Source organism: Caloenas nicobarica, chromosome 7 (genome assembly GCF_036013445.1).
Source record: "Caloenas nicobarica isolate bCalNic1 chromosome 7, bCalNic1.hap1, whole genome shotgun sequence".
NCBI classification, from domain to species: Eukaryota; Metazoa; Chordata; class Aves; order Columbiformes; family Columbidae; genus Caloenas; species Caloenas nicobarica.
Genome location: NC_088251.1, coordinates 9,956,159 through 9,975,404, shown reverse-complemented (window position 1 = coordinate 9,975,404; position 19,246 = coordinate 9,956,159). Strand labels below are relative to the sequence as shown.

The 19,246-nt window shown below is 39.5% G+C and overlaps 1 protein-coding gene across 2 annotated transcripts in view; it reads left to right on the top strand.

Moving 5' to 3' along the window:
- Positions 1-18,883, top strand: part of VTI1A (vesicle transport through interaction with t-SNAREs 1A) — a 268,497-nt gene extending 249,614 nt beyond the window's left edge. Inside the window, exon 8 of one of the 2 annotated variants that reach the window (XM_065638988.1) lies at positions 17,321-18,883. In XM_065638988.1, coding sequence (XP_065495060.1) covers positions 17,321-17,414 — 94 coding nt within the window. In that variant the 3' untranslated portion in view covers positions 17,415-18,883. The remainder of the gene's footprint in view (positions 1-17,320) is intronic. The other variant, XM_065638989.1, reaches the window with a different exon arrangement.
- Positions 18,884-19,246: the final 363 nt, after the last annotated feature.

Sequence of the window (19,246 nt, the reverse complement as noted above, 5' to 3'; positions counted from 1 at the left end):
TAAAGAGTTAGCAGAATATTATGATGGTGTGCATTAGGGGTGGATATAAGGTAGAAAGCAATAACCAGGATTATAAATAACTGCTTGATCTTGTAGAATTCTAAAATAGCCTCTTAAATTTGATTAACTGTCTCAATATATGTTTAATCATCTAAATCCTTTATAAACTGTTTGTAAATGCACCCTTGACATAAAGCATGACCCGTTTGGATTTTATGAAATGTGGCAATTCTACTGAGGAAATGCAGCGGTATTTCTGCAATGTAGTCCATGTAACTGAGAAGGCGAACTTCGTGTTCCAGATTTTGTTATAGACAAGGAAAGTGAAATACTTCCAGTTTCTGAATTGCTTTGTGAAAACTGGTTGTGCAAACTTTTTGTGCAAAGGTAGTATGGAGTAGCTATGCTTTGACTGGGAACAAAGCAGGCAAAGGAAGGTAAAAGAAAGGAAAGATATAAAAGTTAAAACTGAAAATGGAACGATTTCAGAATGGTTTGGACCTCACAAAACCGTCAGCAACAACAGCAGGGACTCCTGCTCCCAGAAATATTCAGTCCTGCCTCTGTGCTGCATCCAGCTGCTCTCTGGTTTTCATGGGCACTTCTGTTCTCTAGTCAACATCTTGAAATGGAATTGATCCAGTGCAAAATAGCTCTCCTCTCCCACCCTCTTCTTGTTTCTTTTTCTTTTTTTATCCCGGATCAATTGCTTGATCTGATTCATCACGTGGACCCACAAGCTGTTGAATCAGCACAGCTGAGGCTGGCATGCTGCAACCCGATGGCAGCAATGAACACCGAGAGGAGATGGGAGCAGGGAGAGGAAGGGACAGACCTGAGCACGACTCCTAAAATTAGTATTGCTGCTGGATGCTTTGCCTCTTGGAAACCCGGTCTTGGCTTGAGTACAGGGCATGGAGTCAGAACATTTAAACTATAAACTCCCCTCTGGCCTATGACACCCTTAAAATTTAGGTTTGCCATCTGCTAAGTGAGAATAACGCTAGTTACCTCAGTGATATGAAGATTTATTAATGATTGTTGAACCAATTAGCACATGAAAAATAGGAAAGACTGTTTTTAACACTTCTGCATTTTGCTGAAATTGTTCTCTCGTGTGTATTAACTACATTTGTGGTAAAATACTTGTTTTCGACTGCGTTCCTCCTATTGGAAATATATTGCTAGAGCAAAGACAGGTTCTTGGTTTTGTAACCCAAGTGTCTCTATTTTTAGTTTTAAGATGTTGGCTGCATCTCTCTGTCTCTTTTTTTTTTTTTTAATTTTAAATATGTATATATATTTATAGCTCTTGCTATTGGAAGAGAATTTCCTGCAAACAGATCCATTTCTGTGGAGCTCTGCTCCGACACGGACTCCCATGTGTTCCACCGAGAGATTGCTCCAGAATAAATGTCTGCTCTGGTTGTAGGATCAGCCTGGTGAACTGTAAACTTTATATTGCCTTCAGCACGTAGTAAATTTGCATGTGCAGTAGGTATTAGCAACTGGGCATCTGATACTTGGCAATGTTGCATCTGAAGATGTGAGTGATAGGAGAGATGCAGCCCCAGCCCCAGTGTCCTACTGAGTCGTTTCCTCTTTGGATAATTACATTCTTAGTTTTCTCTGCAGTTTTAACTAGAGGGGGGGAAGTATCTGTCTTTACGCCTTCATTTAAAAAGGTGAGCCTTGTAACCATGCACCATTAAACAGCTGCCACATCTCACCCAGAAGTAGGTGAAAGGACTTTTTACGTAACGTTCATATCTGGTTTGCATTCAGAGCTGTGCGAAGCCACAGTAATGCTACCGTGGGTATCTGAAAGCAGGGTCTGACCTGTGGTTGGGGTCTGGTTCACAGGCAGCGAGTAGCACTTGCTCAAATAGTTTCAGGGACTGCAATGAGTCTACTGGTGTCTGTAGGGGTGGCAGAATCAGGCCCCTAAGGATCCTGAGGAATGAAAGGTATCCTGTAACTGTAAGGTATTATTATGATGACTACTCTAGAGAATACAGAGGTATTGAAGTCAGCAAAATAAATTACAGAGTTAAATGTATAAGTAAACCAAGAAGTGACTGATGCTTTTTTGCATAGTAATAATCTTCATAATCACTTCATTTGCACAGTTATTTCATTTTAAACTTTAGGCACAGTTTTGAAGCACAGCTCAGTGGAGATTTTTGCTGTAATCTATAAACTTTAATGAAAGCTAATTGGAGGACAAATTTTAATCTAATTAAAATGTGACTGCATAAAGCAGAAAGGATGAATGAAGTGAAATGCTCTATGGGGCACAGTTTTCAAACAATGATTACCCTGAATACTAAGTCAAATGAAGCTTTTGTAAAATGATGATCATGAAATTTGCCAGCAACAGAACAACCTTGAGAAACCGCAAATGAGAGTTTTAATGTATTTAGTTTAAAAAGTGGACATTCAACTCACAACCACGTAAGGACTTTTTAAAAAGAAAATAAAAAGCAACACACAGAGTCTCATCTAAAAACATAACAAGTAAATTAGCCAAAGGTGTACATTCCATCTAAGTTCTCATGATCAGCAGATGCAAATGTTTGCAGTGTGCCGATGAGTTATGAGCCCTAATGAGATTTCAATGCTGAGCAAACAATAAAAATTTATGCATTGCATAGTTTTAGTGGCCTTTGGCTTCATGGTTAGTGTTACACCCTTTCAACAGCTTTGGTAATATAATATCCAGCTGGCTTTGGAGGTAAGGAAAATTTTAGGGGTGAACTGAAATTGTGAGAAGTAACGTGATTGATTGTTTTGTCAGAATAATGCATTTCCACAGTATAATTGTCCGTAATAATCTTAGCCTGGGTGTGGATACATAGGTTCTAGTTATGTTCGGACACAAGTTTTGAAGGATCCAGGTGAAGGATGGCTTTTCCAGCATTTGAGCCAGACCATTTCCTGTGCTCGGTACGTGTCCAAGGGTCTCACAAACAGCCCCTCTAAGAAGAACATTCCTGTCATAGTCCAGTAAACGGGAAAATTGAAAAGCTGCACTTTCCCCAACAACTGTCACGTGTTGCAAGAAAAGGAGCGGAGCACAAGCACAAAAAGAAATGCACAATAGATATTGAAATAAATGTACGTAATGGGGAGCGAAGCAGGGGGGGCAAATCAGGGAATTCGACTGGTGCAGTGTGTGAGCTCAAATGTATTAAATTTAAAAGCCCCATTTGTGAGTTGGGCTTTTATGAATCCAGAACCTTCACAATAATGACTGCCTGCATTACCCTACATAATATTAAAATCTTAGCATGTGATTAATAGCAGATTCTCTGCATACGTGTCACAACACACATCTGCAGCAAATCTGCCAGTATATTTCTGTGCTAGTTTTACTTTGGGGCCATAAAGTAATTCCTGTTTTGTGAATGAGAATAAACCTATTATGCACTAGGTTAGCTACACCCAGTTTTTTCTCTTCAGGGAAAAAGAGCTGCTTATTTGATACGGCATCTCAAATTTCAGCGTTCAGAAGTGAGTTTAAGCCTCGGCTAGATTTGCTTGAGCAAGCTGTTGGGATTTGCCTTCACCATTTCTCAGTTTTACGTTTTCCAAAACCTTCTGTGTGAAGAGTATTAAGGAACTTCTGGACAGCAGTAAACTAGTGAACTTAATTACAAAGTGTTTATTGCTAAATTTGTTGATGAGTCAACATGCAAAAAAGATATATTTATCCCTGTTTCCTCTTAAAATTGTAGTAAAAAATAACTTTAAAAAAATCTTTTTCTTAAGCTGTTTGGTGATGCAGTTTTGCTGTTCACAAAAGCCCTTTTTCCCATCCGCAAATAGCTACCTTTCACTTTGCCTCAAGGGAGCAGAGCGTAGCTCAAATGAAGCTTAAAAAAAAGATTATTCCCAGTTGTAACTCAAAGTCTATGCATATTCACGCACACAAAATAAAAAGGAAGATGCAGAACCATTCCTTTGGTCTGCCCTGTGAAAAGTCCTGTTGACCTGTTTCACTCAGCAAAATGAAAACAACTCCACGAAAACAACTTAAATGACAACAAGAAAACATTAGGAAAGCAACATCTGTTTTGCATTCTTGGCATCGAGTCTGCCCTTGCAACACAGGGTCTGACACAGATGTGCAGGGTTATGACACCGCTGAGTACCGCTTGATTTAAAATGGTGTAACTGAGAGCAGAATCAGGGCGCTGAGTTCTTACAACGCTGTGCAAAGCTGTGGTTCTTGATCTCCTTTGCAGATGTGGGACTTGAACCCCACTGAAGTTTTAGGCATTTTTCCACTGATTGATGCAGGCTGTAGAGCAAATCATATTCCTCTACTAGTGATGCAGAACTTTTTATTGACTGTGTGGTGGGTTTTTTTCCTCGTGTGTGTATTTTGTCGTCTGTAAAATCACATCGATCTGTCACTTTCCAATAGGCTTCAGTTGCGTGTAGCCACGTTCAGAGAACTTTTCAAATGATATTACATAATTAAGCTCTTCAGGTTTTAAGTAAAAGTAGTAGCAAGGAGAGAGAAATTTACTGGCGCTCATAAGAAAGGCAGAAATAGCTCAGACTGAAGTGAAAAGTGATGAGGGAAATTTCGGAAGATAGCAACCCTCTCAGCAGAGGCAGCATGATTACATGAGATAGCACAAAGGGAGCAATTCTCTCCCTGTTTGATCGCCCATCCATAGTTGTAGCAGAGACAAAACTGGCTCAGTTCATACCTGGCATAACTTCGCTGTCCTCTCCCGTGGAGCTGTGTCGGATGCAATGACATGCTTGCAGTGTTTTCACCAGCCACTAGATGTCTGTGTGTGCTCTGTAAAGTTCTTGAGGGGATGATGCCCCTGGTGAACACGAGAGACAAAACTGGAACACAAGCTGTGGGGAAGCCTATTAGCTTGTGTTTGTAGGTGTCACATCATTACTTTAATTAAGCTTGAGTTTAAAGCAATCTATGCTGTCTAAAACTAAATTCCAACCTTCCTAATTTGAGGTAAATAGGGAAAACATACTTTTCCTGGTCAACGTCTGTTCAAGACAACCTGTTGCCTTGATGGCCATGTGAAGGACTGAAATAAATCTTATCGTTGTGGAAGACTTGGAAGAAGTTGCTGAGGTGTAAAATAGGTTCATCTTATTTCTATTCTGAAACAATGAAGTACCAGAATATAAAACATCTGCTTCATAAGTGAATTGGTAAGAGCCCGCTATTTCATTCTGCCCAGTGTAGCCCAAACCACAGTACTGCTGGAGCCGTGTTTGCAGCATATCTGGGTGCACGGAGGAAGGCTGTGCATTAGATGTCGAGTTTAGTATATCTTTTTCAAAAACGAGACAAAACAACCCGCAGAAGAGCAGATCTGGGTGCAGAAATCTATTTCTCAATTCTCTGTATCATCCAGTCCACCGGCCGAGCAGGGTAGCAGCACCTGTGACCAGCTTTTCTGCAGAGATCTCCCAAGAAAAATGCAAAAGTGATCAGCATGTGTTTGCCTTTCATTTATCTCTGTCATCTGGGAATAAGATACAGATAGTATCAGGAGCAATGGAAGGCACATTCTGATATTATTTTCAAGGGGTTTTTTTGTCTAGACAGAGAGGAGCAACCACTTGTATCCCTGTGGAACACAAACAGCCCCCTCCACGCTCGCATCCTAGGCTGAAGGCCAGAGGGGGGTAGTAGGCTGTCTATATTAAAAAAAAAAAAAAAAAAAAAAAGTTTAAAACCACCACCTACTCATCAGGTGACTGGAGACTGTGGTTGTAAAATGTGCTGCAGGCAGAAGTTCTGAAAAATCCCAGAAAGTGTTGAAAACATCTCTAAACAAGGTATTTTTCTCCTGCACCTTTCTTGCTAAAGGTCCCAATTGCTGCCAAGAAAACTAGTGAGAATGTTAGCTGCCAAATAAAAAATTTATGACAGTGTTTGGCAAAGGATTGTATCACTGCTTGTTTTATACATTTCCACAAGGCTCTTGAAGGGCTGTTGGACACATACGGCTCACTGATCACTGTGCTTTATCTGTTCTTTAATATATTAAAAGAAACAAGCTCTAATAAAGTATGTTTTAAACAATACCTATTTTTTCTTTTAATAGCCACCTATAAGTGCGGCTATGGTGAGAATATCATTTCTAAACAACATTCCATATATAAAAATTGTTTTAAAAGCCCTTTACCTGACAAAGTTACTTGTTATTTGAGTCACTTTCATAGTAAAAATACATGAATTTTTCAATTAAAAATGTATTGCTTTTGCAATTGTGCTTGTTATAGGTTGGAGTCTGGGCCAATAAAACCGCCTGTAAAAGCATAAAGAGGTCCATTCAGTCAAAGCTGTGCCTGCCATTTATGTTTCAAAAACCAAGAAAAGAATATGTTGGGATTGTATTGCTCACCAATATCAATTAGGGTTTTGGCTGTATCATTAAATTAATTTGGGGGGAAAATTGTTCCAGTGGCTTTAGTGGAAAAAATAGAGTTTTCAATACAGAGTTACCACACTGACAATAATAATTAAGCTGGCCGATGCTGAAGCAACACCCTTAAAAATATTTTCCCCATCTGAAGAAACAAAATTGCCTGTCTCCGACTATTTCAAACCAGTTATCAGATGAGGCTTCCAGCTGATAATTAGCGCTGTTTAACACAGATCTCGTCATTTAGAAATCTCAGAGCCTGGACTGTTTATTTTTTCTCTTTATCATGTGCTGCTGGAGGTGGGAGGTTCGGAGCGTGGAACTGCACTATTTTGTAAGGAGGCACCAGAGCCTTCTCTTCTCTCTGGTGCCCAGGCCACAGTGCTGGCATCCTGTCCCCTTCAAAGGGGACAAGCAGAGAAGCTGCCCCAGGGCCACGCAGCTCTGCACCGCACTTGCGTCTTCATGAAACAGCAAATATTCGAGAGCAGCCAACAGCTTTACAAATGCCTTGTGTACGCCTGTGTACTTCATGGTGTTTGATATAAAGTGCTCAAGACAGACCAGCATTAAGAGGATTATTTCAGACAGCATTAGGAGTTAATTTACAGAAGATTAGCTCTAAATCAGGCAGATATCATAAGCAAATTAGCATCAGTTGTAAGAGATTCAGAAGCGAAATGTGTGGTGGTTTTTAGTTTCTCCTTATATGTACTTCGTGGATGAGTAGTATCCTTGTTAGTTACCCAAACTAAGGTGTTACATCTTGAATGGTGAAGAACAGGTATACTTTTTTTCCTACATGTATGCTATTTATTATAATGCCGTTTATTGGCAGTGAAACTGCTTAACTCCAACTACCCTTCTTCTGCTGAATATTTTATATTTCATGTCATTTCTTCATTGAGTAATGTTTTGTTTGGCCCTAGAAATGATGTCTCCATGGTGTGTTATAATATTTTTAAATAGGTAATATGCAGCTTTACTTCAGAGTGACATACTTAATCCCTTTTTTTCTGTTAAAATGAGTCACATTTTCATGCCAGCTCATAAAAATGAAGGAGTGTATAAAATGCAACATACTAGAGTGAAGATTACAGCTACTTAGAAAGAGCTTCCTTAATATTTAAGCTTGTAAATTATATATTTGTTTTATTTCCACAGGAGTGATGGTTAATTTGTATTAAAAAGCAGATTCTGTTCTTCAATCAATTTTCCAGACATATTTTTCTGGCTGTAGACTGACAGGCATAAGCACCTATCCAGTCCCTTCTCAGCATCGTGGTTTCAAAAATGCTTGCCCAATTAGTGGCAAAGATGAGGAAATAGATCGAGCCACAATATTAAAGTTTATGCCCTGAGCTGTCCTTGGGAGTCTGAAAGTTTTGAAGTCTGCAAATGGAATACCCATCTTTGGATAAATTTGTATTCTGCTCTCCAAGAGATATTAAAGTACTTAGTGTTCAGCATGCTCCTGAACATTTGGGTTTTTAACTGGGGAGGAAAGTCTGGGCAGCGTTTTACAATTTTTTCCTTTCTTGATGGACCAAATTCCTCTTGACAAGGTTGGCCTGAGGTCACAAATGTCTCCCTGTGCTCACTGGAAGAGGAATCTTCTCTCCTTCCATGAGATCACGAAAACTTACACCCACTCTAAGCCAGGTTGGGCTTGCGGGTCCCTCTGGTTGCAAGATCTGCAAGTGCTCTTGCACTTTGACTTTGTGCCCTGTAGTTTTAGAGAATGCATGGAGGCTCAGTCTGGTTATTAAACCGGGGTGTCTGAGGTCATAACAAAGTAGAGGCATTTCTGCTCCCCTAATGGAAATACTGTAACGTGCTGAAAAGAAAATACTCTAATAGTGGCAAGTATCTCCTGTCAACTAATTTGATAGTTCTCTATCAGGTAAACCATTTGTGAATACATCGATTCTTTTTATTTTTCACTCTTCTGTCTTCACTATTCCCAGGTTTTCTCTGAACCAGTTGGGCAAAAATTGATTTTTATTTGTTCCACTGGCCTTGTGGAAAATTAGCTTATGAACTGGTTTTTATAGGAAGACTCAAAGCACAGAACAGGTTGAAAAATAAGCCTATAGCAGTCAAAATTGTTGTCTGAAATGTCTTCAGACTGGAAGGCTGAATTTATTGCTCAAAACAAGTACTAGCAATGTGGAGGTGTGCAGTCCTGCTCATTATCACTGGAAAAGGGGGAACCAAAAGGCACAGTAAAAAATTAAATTTTAATAATGCTAGTGATATTTTCTAAATCTTTCTTGACAGAAAGATTCTCATTATTTTTATCTGTCTCAGAGTAGGCTCTTTTAATGCCATCTCACAAATGGCCTTAGCCATGATTGTTTTCCTTTCTTTTATAGCATTTGAAAAAAAATGAATATATACCAAAAAAAAAAAAATCTATTCTATCATTCAAGAAGTGCCATGAAATGGTAACATTTTGGATTGCACATCTTCAGGAACAATTGCTGCAGATGCCTTCAGGTTTTTACAAAAGAGGTCAACTTTGTTAAGACAATTGTAGAAAACTTGCCATACAAAAAGACACCCAGTCAAATATGGTGTGATAAGGGGAAAATAATGCAAGCAAAGTATTTGTGTCCAGTCTCCAGCTACATAACGCCAGAAAGCTGTAGATTAGTCATTAATTAAAGTGACGCAGAGCAAAAGATGTTTTTTTCTTTCATCTGTTTAAGATATGTATTTTAGTGCTTTAGTTGCGTTCTAATGATTATGAAAGTTGATAAAGTGCAGACTTTGGACATTTTTGCATTCTTTGAATTGCACAGAATGTAAATTTAACTGTATTTAATATAAAAGCCAATGTGCAATCATGTATGTTCTTGTCATTTGATAGTTTGCATACATTTCTTCTGCTGGAGAAATAATTGCTTTATCTTTGAGTGCTGACAAGGGGGTTGGGGTTTGGGGCTTTTTTTCCTATTAACTGTTTGGGGACCGGGGCTTTATGCAAGCAATGTCCTGCAGAATGCCACAATGCTGACAGCTGGGCTATGCGCCCTCCCTCTGAGCGCTTTCTACAGCGCTCGTAATGTTTGCAAAGGCCTATGGTTCTTAGTCATGCTCAGGTGACTAAATGTGTGATTTGTTCTTCTTGATACTTCAGTACCCTGAGAAAGGCTGGTCGGAGATTAGTACAACCTTGACTCCTTCCACTCGCAGTTGCCACCACGCACATGATCTTCATTGAGACTTGCCAAGGAGATCTGGGGTTGCCTCTGCTTTGCATGAAATGAATTAATCTCCCTCCAGTTTTGGTTGGTGAGTTTCCGTGGCCCCAGAAGCCACCCGCTGTTCCTCCTAATGACAGTAATAATCTAATTTGTTCCCTCCGTGGAAGGAGTGGACATGGAGACAGGAGAAAGCTGAAGCAGTGTCACAACTGTGCAGAGAAGTGCTCCCTGTCAGGGTCTCTCATCAGCAGAAGGATACTTTTCATCCTTCAGAAATATCTTCCTGTGCATTTTAAAAATAAGCAATAAATAAAATCTGAGCTAGTGGATGATGTACAGTACCCTTCACTTTTGCACTTTTGTCCTAGGTCCCACATCCATGGGGTTCTCTTCCAGGCTTTCTCTATTGCAGCTTGCATGCTGACACCTCATGCACTTGTCTTCCAGTCATTCCTGCAGAAATCTCTCCTTCCAAGGCCGCTCGGTCGAAGTGTCATCCACTCGCTCCCCCAGTGATCACCCCCTGAGACTGCCAGCTCCTTGAGACCGGACTCGTGCAAGCTATGATAATCATGATGGCTACCAAATAACACTATACTCCAATGCTGTTTGTATATTTTTCTTACATTTTGAATGTATTGCAAGATTTCAGTTATGAATTAGGTATCTCAATAAGTATCTTACCTATCAGATATCATAAAAATAATGTGAATTTTTTATCTTAATGGTAAGATTGTCAGAAGATGACACAGCAAGGTAAAAAACGTAGTTCCTTGAGCCAATGAAGCCCCCTGCATTTCAGGAGGCATCCATCCCGGAGAGGTATTTCACTGGCTCTCCTATCTCTCACTCCTCCAAAATTCTTGTCAAAGGAGAAGCGCATTTGATTCTGGTCAGAATTTCATGTGGAAATATGGGATCCATTAAAGGGAGATGATGAATCAAGGTATTTACTGGCTAATTATTAATGAACATCATCTGCTTTACTGGTGAGTTTCATCTCTGCAATATTTCTGATTAATGGGAGATTACAGGCACTTTACAATATGATGAAGCTTTTCCTGGATGGTTTTGCCTTCAGAGCTAGCAAGCTCTCTGAGCTAATTTGATTTTGGGAAAATTGCTTGTGGCTCATGTTCAAGCTTTGAGGCACATTTGTCCCTACTTAACCTGTAGGCACCTAACCAAGCCAGCTAACTTAACTGACTAGTTCTCCTGGGATGCATATGTGGCCAGGGAAAAGAGAAGACAATTCAGAGCAGGACTCTAGCTCATATACACAGGGAGCTGAGAGAGATTAGGTAGGTATAATTTAGATGTTTAAAGCTGGATAGTGTGACTACCTCCCTGCACCTGTTATTACGTGACTCATTCTTTTATTCAGGACCCAGGTGGAAGCACATTGATGTGGTTTGAGTGTAATATTATAACTAGAGATTGGTATCCGTGTTTTTACGAGTAGACGGCCCCGGTCCTTAAGGCTGATCTTTAAAGCTAGAGGATGTAGCACTGCACAACTCCTCACCCCTATCAACAATATTTTAAGCACCTTGTATGACCTGTCTCTTGCAAAAACCCCTACTAGTCAGCTAGAAAAAAAAATACCATAATGTTTTGTGATCTATTCCTCAATTTAGGGGGCTTTAATCTCATTATCTGCTCAGTTTTCAGCGAATTTTGACGGATTTTCCCCAGGTCCTACACATATGAAACTAGAGCCCCTGTCCCCAGTGGAAGAAGAGGCTCCTTTGGGAAGGAATTCAGGAACACAAAATAGGCCCCTGCTGGGAATGGCCCCTCTCCAGGCTGGCGGTGCAGCCCGGGCAGTGTGGCCTTTTTGGCATGAAGTGAGCCATGGGGGGTCCCATTCCCTCTCCACCGCCCTCCCCAAAGCCTTTTCACCTTTAAATATATATTGTTGATTACAATGTAATCAGTTCTTCTGGCTTGGGAACAAGGAGAACTTGGACTTCTTTTCAGAGTTTGGGGCGGGGGCAAATAAAAATTAAAAAAAAAAAACACAAACCTTGAGTATTTTCCAAATTCATCACTTTTTGCAAGGTCAGCTAAAAGAGGGCCAAGGACTTGTATGCAACTTGTCCAGATATTTTTTCACTGAGATTTCTGTTTTCTAATTTCAGTTGTTAATGATGAAAAATGTCTCTAGTCAGATACTTCCAACCAGCTGTAATTTTGCCAGGCAGGACTCTCTTACTCTTTTATTTCAGTAGGTTGTCACGTCTTTGTGTTTTGCCACAACCTGTCTAGTTCTTTTCAGTTGCTTTTATTTAAGAAAAGCATTCTTAAACCTAAAGATGGGAAACATGAATAGTTACTTGAACAACCTCCAGATACTCTGAACTTAGGGATTTGTTATGATGTGTGTAAGGCTTTGCTTTACCAATCATAACATTTTATTCCCCTGTTGTGGGGTCTAGTGCTTCCATTTCAAAGCTCCTGATATATCATAACAAGGATGCCCTTATATACAGTAACAGTGATGTCTATCCAGAAAGTATCTGAGTATAGCTATATGACTTCAAATTCACATTTAGTTTTGACTGGTATGTATTTGCCTATGAGAGTAGACCTACACTTTGTGTTCGTTTGAATCTGCTGATTTGCACATGAATATTGGGTACTTAAAAATCACTTACCACTGATTTGCATGCACCTATTTTGTGGCATGTTAGAAAAAACTGCAGCTCACAAAAGGGCACCCAAAAATGCAATACCCAAGTATTCAGTGACCATTTAAAATGTAGTCTTCTATACAGAGAACAAGCCTTTCTTCCCAGTAAACTGATAGGAATCACTTCCAGTTAAATCTTTAATTCATGTGAAACACTGCTGGACAGTGGTCCATCGTCAATCAGTCTGTGTTCTTGAGGACACTATTTTTCGAGATGCTTTCTTTAAGAATAAAGCCCTGTGTTGTAATGAATGTGTGCTAACTGATCCCCCAAGCCATTTGTATTTTATTTGTGTCAGTGTCAGACTTGAGCTTCTGTAAGAAATTTTTCCAGTATTTTGTTTGTAGTGTTCATTATTTCAAGTTGAGGACACAAAACTCTTTATGCACCCAGAGTCTGCACTGGTTCGTTTATATCCTGTATTTTGTTAACATGTTACCGTGATTGCTAATTTTCATTACAATTGTTATTGTACTATCAGTGCTTAATGGCAAGGCATCATTATTCAATGCTGGTCAATCAGGCACTAAGACATGTGCAAGACATCAGGCTGAACCCATATAGATGTCGTGCACTCCCCTGCTAATGAATGCAGTTTTGTAAAAAGGTTTAAACACGGTTGGCATCCTTAATGTAAGGTTTGCAAAAGCTTAGTCGGGAACTGCTTTGTGTTTATATGGAGCAGATCTAAACATGTCACAAACAGAGTTAGACCCATTGTGTGCGTGCGTGTGTGTGTGTGTGAAGCTACGGAGAGGAGCGAATCATTTTGGGTTTTGAAATCTGGAAAGGCAGCGCAATTTCTGCTGTGGAGGAATGTGGGGACATCGGTGTTTGGTAGTGGATGTGGGACTTGTTCTCCGAAGCAGTAGTGCTACGCTGTGTGCATCGGTGATCCCTGGAAGCGGACGGTGTCACTCCTCAGCTCACAGAGTTGGCGCTGGCCAGAGGGAGCCTCCAGCAAGCCGGTGACCGGAGGTCGGGCACTGGGACCAGAAGCCGGGATGAAGGGTCAGGCATTTAGAAAAGAGGAGCAAAAGGAAACTCAAGGGCAGTCGGATGCGCTTTTTCTGCATGTCAGTCCAGCCTGCTCTTCCCATGCGCTGGTTAAGTTACCCTCGCATCTGCTTTAGTTACTGTTTCTATGCGGTTTTGCACCCAAATGTTTTGGGCTGCTGTCCATGATAAACTAGATGGAACCTGGTTTAAAAGCACAGATTTTTCATCTCTTCTGACTCAAAGTAGAATGAGCCCTTGTGCTCTTAGAGTTTCAAGTATGAAAGGAACAGAGGACACGGGCTGTTAACGAGCTCCAGCGCGCCGGGCTCCAGCAGAACTTGGTGTGAATTCAGTGCCTAAGCTGCATCGACTAAATGGTTAATTCATCTCGTATCAACAGCACTATGATTCATAATGTAAACTTGAGGAATCCTTGATGTTTCAGTCACACATTCCTCTTAATTTGGCCATGCATTCTTTTAAAGCTACAGTGTGCTAACTTAATAAAATGCAGCATGCAAATGCACAAGTTTTTGCCTTCAGGCATTTTAGCCATGGATGTTTCAATGGGTGTCTTCTTTCAAGTATATATTCTTTCTTAAATTATTTACCCTGTAAACATGCTTTGCATTTTCAAAGAAGAATCTGGGCTTCCTCATTCACCAGATTTTATTGAATTTAAGGTGTAATAGAGATAAAAGACTATCATCTGCTTCCTGTGAGCATGTTAGCCTTTGGGATTGTTTTTGTAGCAAATGTTAGGCCCCGTTTTCTTCTGCTTTGGTATTATTGCTCCCTCCTCCACTTAAATTCTTTAATGCTTTGCCTAGAGCAATACCCACTGGCAGTGTCTGGCTGTGACAGTACTATAGGCTTCCCTACAGATGGGTCCTGCCAATGCCAACCATTGTTCTACCACTGTGAGCTGGCTTGACTGTCTTGGATCACTCAAAAACCCCTTTTCCTTTATTTATTTCTTTACTCTGAAGAGTTTGGCCCTTCAGAGGGTTTTTCTTTACTCTGAAGGGTCACCCTTGCCTGTTGACTTCAAGATCTGAAATGTGCTGACACCCAGAACTTGCATCCTCTGTCTGAGCCACAGCTCCCAGACTCAGGCTTTAGCAAGCTCAGCTTGCTAAGCTCTGCTCAGGACTGTCCTCCTGCTACCAAATGGCTTGGTTGGTCTCCTCCTAGCCCCATCCTTCCGGCAGTTTGCAGTTAGTTTAATTTTACTTGCTCACTAGGAAGTAAAACGGTAAAACTCGATGTCATTCTTTTTTTAAAGATAGAAAATTAATCTTTAACTGTGGGCTTCAATATTGAAAGTATATAATGCTTCAGTGTAGGAGTCTGTTGATAACATCCATCCTATTTCATGATTAATTTGTTCCTTTTAATATGATATTCTTTTGCTACACTGTGCAGACTAATTCAGATTCCTAGAAATTGAACTTTGATATGTTTTTCCTCGATTTCACAACTTAAGTGAATGTTCAATTAGCAGATACAGGTGGCAGCATGCCTTGCTCAGTGTTCTCTTGACAAGGATTTTGCAGACGTGGACATTGATTAAATAATCTTGCAATTAGGTGTGTCCTGCCAGAGTATTAAAAATAAAGCATTTGGAGGATTTAGTAATATTTTTAAAATTTTCTTTAATTTTAAGTCTCAGATGATGAAATGCTTTTTCATTGTGCTATAGATAGGAGGAGCTGATTTAAACACTCAGTATGTTATATATGCTTTAGCCTAACTATGTGTTAGATTAAGCGAGTTTCACTCACAGTTAATCCTTTGTAAATTAGCATTATGGATGCCTTGGGGCCCACATCCCACAAATAAAATGGTTGTCAAGCCAGCTGCACTGTGTATTACTTAAGGCTGAATGTTTTAAGAGTTTTCATGCTTTTAATCTATTTCACTGCTGAGTTTCAATTTTTCTGAGTGTCTTTTCAGGAGTGATGAGGGTGAGTGAGTAAATATATATTCTGGTTTTCATGCATTTGCCTGGGCAAATCGTTTGTTATCAGGTGTTTGGCAGAGAATGTCACACCCCGCCACAAAAGAGAAGCTTGTAAGTTCAGGTGTTAAATTGAAGTGCAAACCAACAAGAACCAAAAGCCCTTAATTAGCTTTATTTTGTTAGCCTGCTACACTTTTTTTTTTTTCTTTTTTTTTCTTTTTTTTGGGGGGGGGCGAGGGGGCAGGAGAAGTAGGGAGAGACATCCCTCCCTCCTCCTCATCCTTTTGGCAGAGTAAATATTGCCTGTTAAGTTTGAATTAGCTGTCATCGCGAAAGAATTAATGCTGTGGTTGAGCCTTTCTAGTGAGGAAGGGAAAAATAAACGAGACAGATCTTAGTTCAGCTTTAAGTGATAAATGAGGACAAAGCAGCCCATTCATCTCCTGCTAGGAAAGTGGACACAAACACTAAAGCAGTTTTGCGGAAGACGTGTCAGCAAATGTGATCATTTTGTAACCTGTCAGGAGGATAGAGAGCCAGTCCTTTTAGAGTGTCACAGGGGAGGGTGTCTGTCTGATGTGACAGGTTTCATCCATCCATCTACTGCTTTTTCTTTAGGTGGGGGGTAAGCAAGGAGAGAGCTGGAGTTGGTTAAAACTGCATTTTTCTTTACAGTTTCCAATATAATTTATATGTATATCCACCCGCATCCGAATGAAAAACATTTCCCAAGGAAAACTCCCCTCTGCTCTCCAGAGTTTCTTCTCTCTTTCACTGCGTGAAATATGCTCATTTTAACACATTACATTCCCTGTCTTCAAGCGGGAGCCTTGTACTTGGTTTGATGTTTCACAAAACACAGTTTTACCTCTTCTTACCATTGTTTGATTGGTGAAGGCTCTGTTTTGTTTTCTTTTGTTTTGCAGAAGCATGAGAAAAAATAAAATAAGAATAAATATAACTTAGGGTTCTTGTGTTGGTTTTGTTGGGGTTTTTTTGTTGTATTTCTCCAGTTCTGACAATATGCTTCGTGTATTATAAAAATATGTTTTGCAAAAGTTCCTGGTTCATGAAGAGCCTATGAAAATATTCTTCCTCCTCCATGAGAATGGAATAACAAACACTGATTTTTTTACAATCCAGAATCCTCCCATAAAATGCCTCAAATTCTACTGTTTGTTCATTTGTTCATTTTAATTGACCTATTAATTTCAGATAGAATCTGAAGAGATGTGGTATCTGATTTTAGATGCAAGGATTTCTCCGAACAAACGATTGAACAATATTAGGACTTTCTACTTCTGGCGGGGTTTTTTTATTACTAATTTCCTTTTTTTTTTTAATACTACATAGAAAATGTAACATTTGCCTATTACCATAAGTAAAGGTATGCTACAGAGACAGGAGATGCTTTTACAACGTAAGCTTCACAGTTTGACACTTGCTTCTTTCTATCATCCTTTTCTTCAAAACTATCTTTTATACTTTTCCCTTGGTACTTTAGTACAAGTAAGTATCTCATTGACATGTGTTTCCTTGAAATCTTGTACCTTAATAGTAAAATCCCATGAAAATTAATAAATTGTTTCTGTTCAGATTAAAAAAAGCTGTGAAGATTTCAGAATGGCTTAAAAAATATGATGGTGTTTACTATTACAGACCACCCTGCTTGAATTGCATCAGCTGAGGAGTAATTATTTCATTTGTTCTTAAAAGGTTAATAAATTGTAACATGATGTATTTCAGTTATTCTAATACGTATATTAGTGTATGCATAATTAAGAAAAGTCTAATTCTTTCCTGAATGCAAAAGTTGGATTTAATAGCTACATAAAGAAATGTTTGGAAGCAATGGAAATTGAAAGAAGTAAAAAGCAGTCAAGATATGCAGAATGGTATAGGAAATCCTAAATTTGTGGGCATGTGCCTTTTCTCCAATATATTTGTCTGTGTGCTTATTTTTATAATTTTTATCTATATATATTATGTAATTTGGTTTATTCACTGGGGTTTTTTGTCTGTTCTGCTTTTTTTCAGAATCATCCAAAACCGGATTTTGATGGTTATTCTGGCAGTCGTCATCATCTTCACCACTGTGATGGCTATTTATTTTTCTGTCAAGGGACGCTGATATCTTTGTTCTTCACTAAACAGCAACAAACTGCTTGTTCTGAGTAATTAAGACAAAGTGGTCACATGAATCATTCTCTTGCACTGACAGAGTCTCCCTCTTTTTTCCACTATTCAACTCAGGTGCAAGTGGTGTAAAATATTTTGTATTATTGATGGCATAGTTGATGGCATGTGGGATTGATTATTTTTTCTTAAATTTTTTGTCTTTATCTGAGTGGTTTTTGAATCTTAATATTTGTTGGGGTGAGGGCTTGTTCCAGTATAAAGAGACTTAACGTGTGTGGAATTCTGCCCCAGACAATTAGCCTGGAAGTTGCCAGAGTTTAGCGAGGGAAGAGGGGTCTTTGCACTTACCTTGTGCTGTGCAGGGTGTTTGAATATCAAGCAGTATTTGACCTTCCGTGATATAAAATACAGGTAAAGCAGAGACCAAATGATGTAGAAACTGAACCTGTGACTAACTCCTGACCGCGAATTAGTGCAATAGACATAACCTGGTTAAGAACAGTAGTTAGTTTTAAAAAGTGAGGAACCTTAAGATGGTGTTTAATATCTGATGTGAATCCAACACCCTATTTAACTCTTTTTTTTTTTAATTAGGCTTTCTTTTCTGCTTATTCAAAACAATTCCATTTTCATCAAGATCATGATAATGCGTCACTTGCCCAAAATGTAGTTGTGACCACAGTCCATCTGTTGGATCTGTTTTAAATCTTCCTATGTTGATATATGTACTGATAAGTATAGACACTAGGCCATTACTGAAGATGCATAAAGATGCTTATCTATTCATTGCTGATTGAAAAGAGACCCTAAGTAATAGTTCAGTGACATACATGTGACTACAGTGCATTAAACAAAAATCTGGATTTTTTTAATATTGGCCTGACTATGTTGAGACTGCATGTTGGAAAATATTTTTAGTGTATGAAATTCTGATATGATATTCCCCTTTTTAAATAGAAACTGTAAAAATGTTAATTTATACATGCTTTTAGCTGATATAATATATCATCGTTTCATCTACCTGTGTGTAAATGAGCCGTGTTTCTCTTTTTCTATTGGCCGTGCCTCTCCTCTCGACAGGTCTAGGTCATGTGGCTTATAATTAAGCTTACAACTCCAGCAAAGGTCTATTTCTGGTAATGTGGTAATTTTCAGGATAACTTTTCAATTCGTTATATGGAATCCCTTACAAATATTACAAATTGAGAGGGATTTTTAAGGCCTTGAACTTAAGCCGTAAAATCTTTTCAGAAACATGTTCTAAGAAACAAAACGGTGGTGACTTTCGAACTCCCCCCAAATTAGGCAGGAACTGAGCACCGAATTCTTGTGTGTGCCTTAGTACTTTTTGGGTTTTGGCATCCCTGCGATCTCTGCCGACTTGCTGTGCCGTCCCTGGGAGCTGATTTTGGGATACACATCTGGGAGTCGAATTTGGCCCTGAACGCATCCCCTGTCTTCTCTACATGGAAACGAGTAACGCAGCTGAAAGGACATTGGTACTGACGCCACAGCTAAGGCTTTGAAACACGGCGATAAATGCAGAATAGAAGGATCCACGAAAATATGATACTCATGGAAACAAATTGAAGCGTGTATGGTCAGCTGTGGTTTCTGAATTACATGCAGCTCGTGACTAAGTTCAGAAGTGGTTTCTGTGCCAGGTTTCTCTACCGGCTCATGTCAGTGGCCGTAGGCTTGTGCTGGTACAAAAGTTCCTGGGCGTCCCACGTTTTCAGGAGGTGTTGCCCCATTTGGTTACTTACCTCGATCGCCCCACACTGCCGTGGGACCATGGGACCCCTCTCTCCACCTCCTGGGACA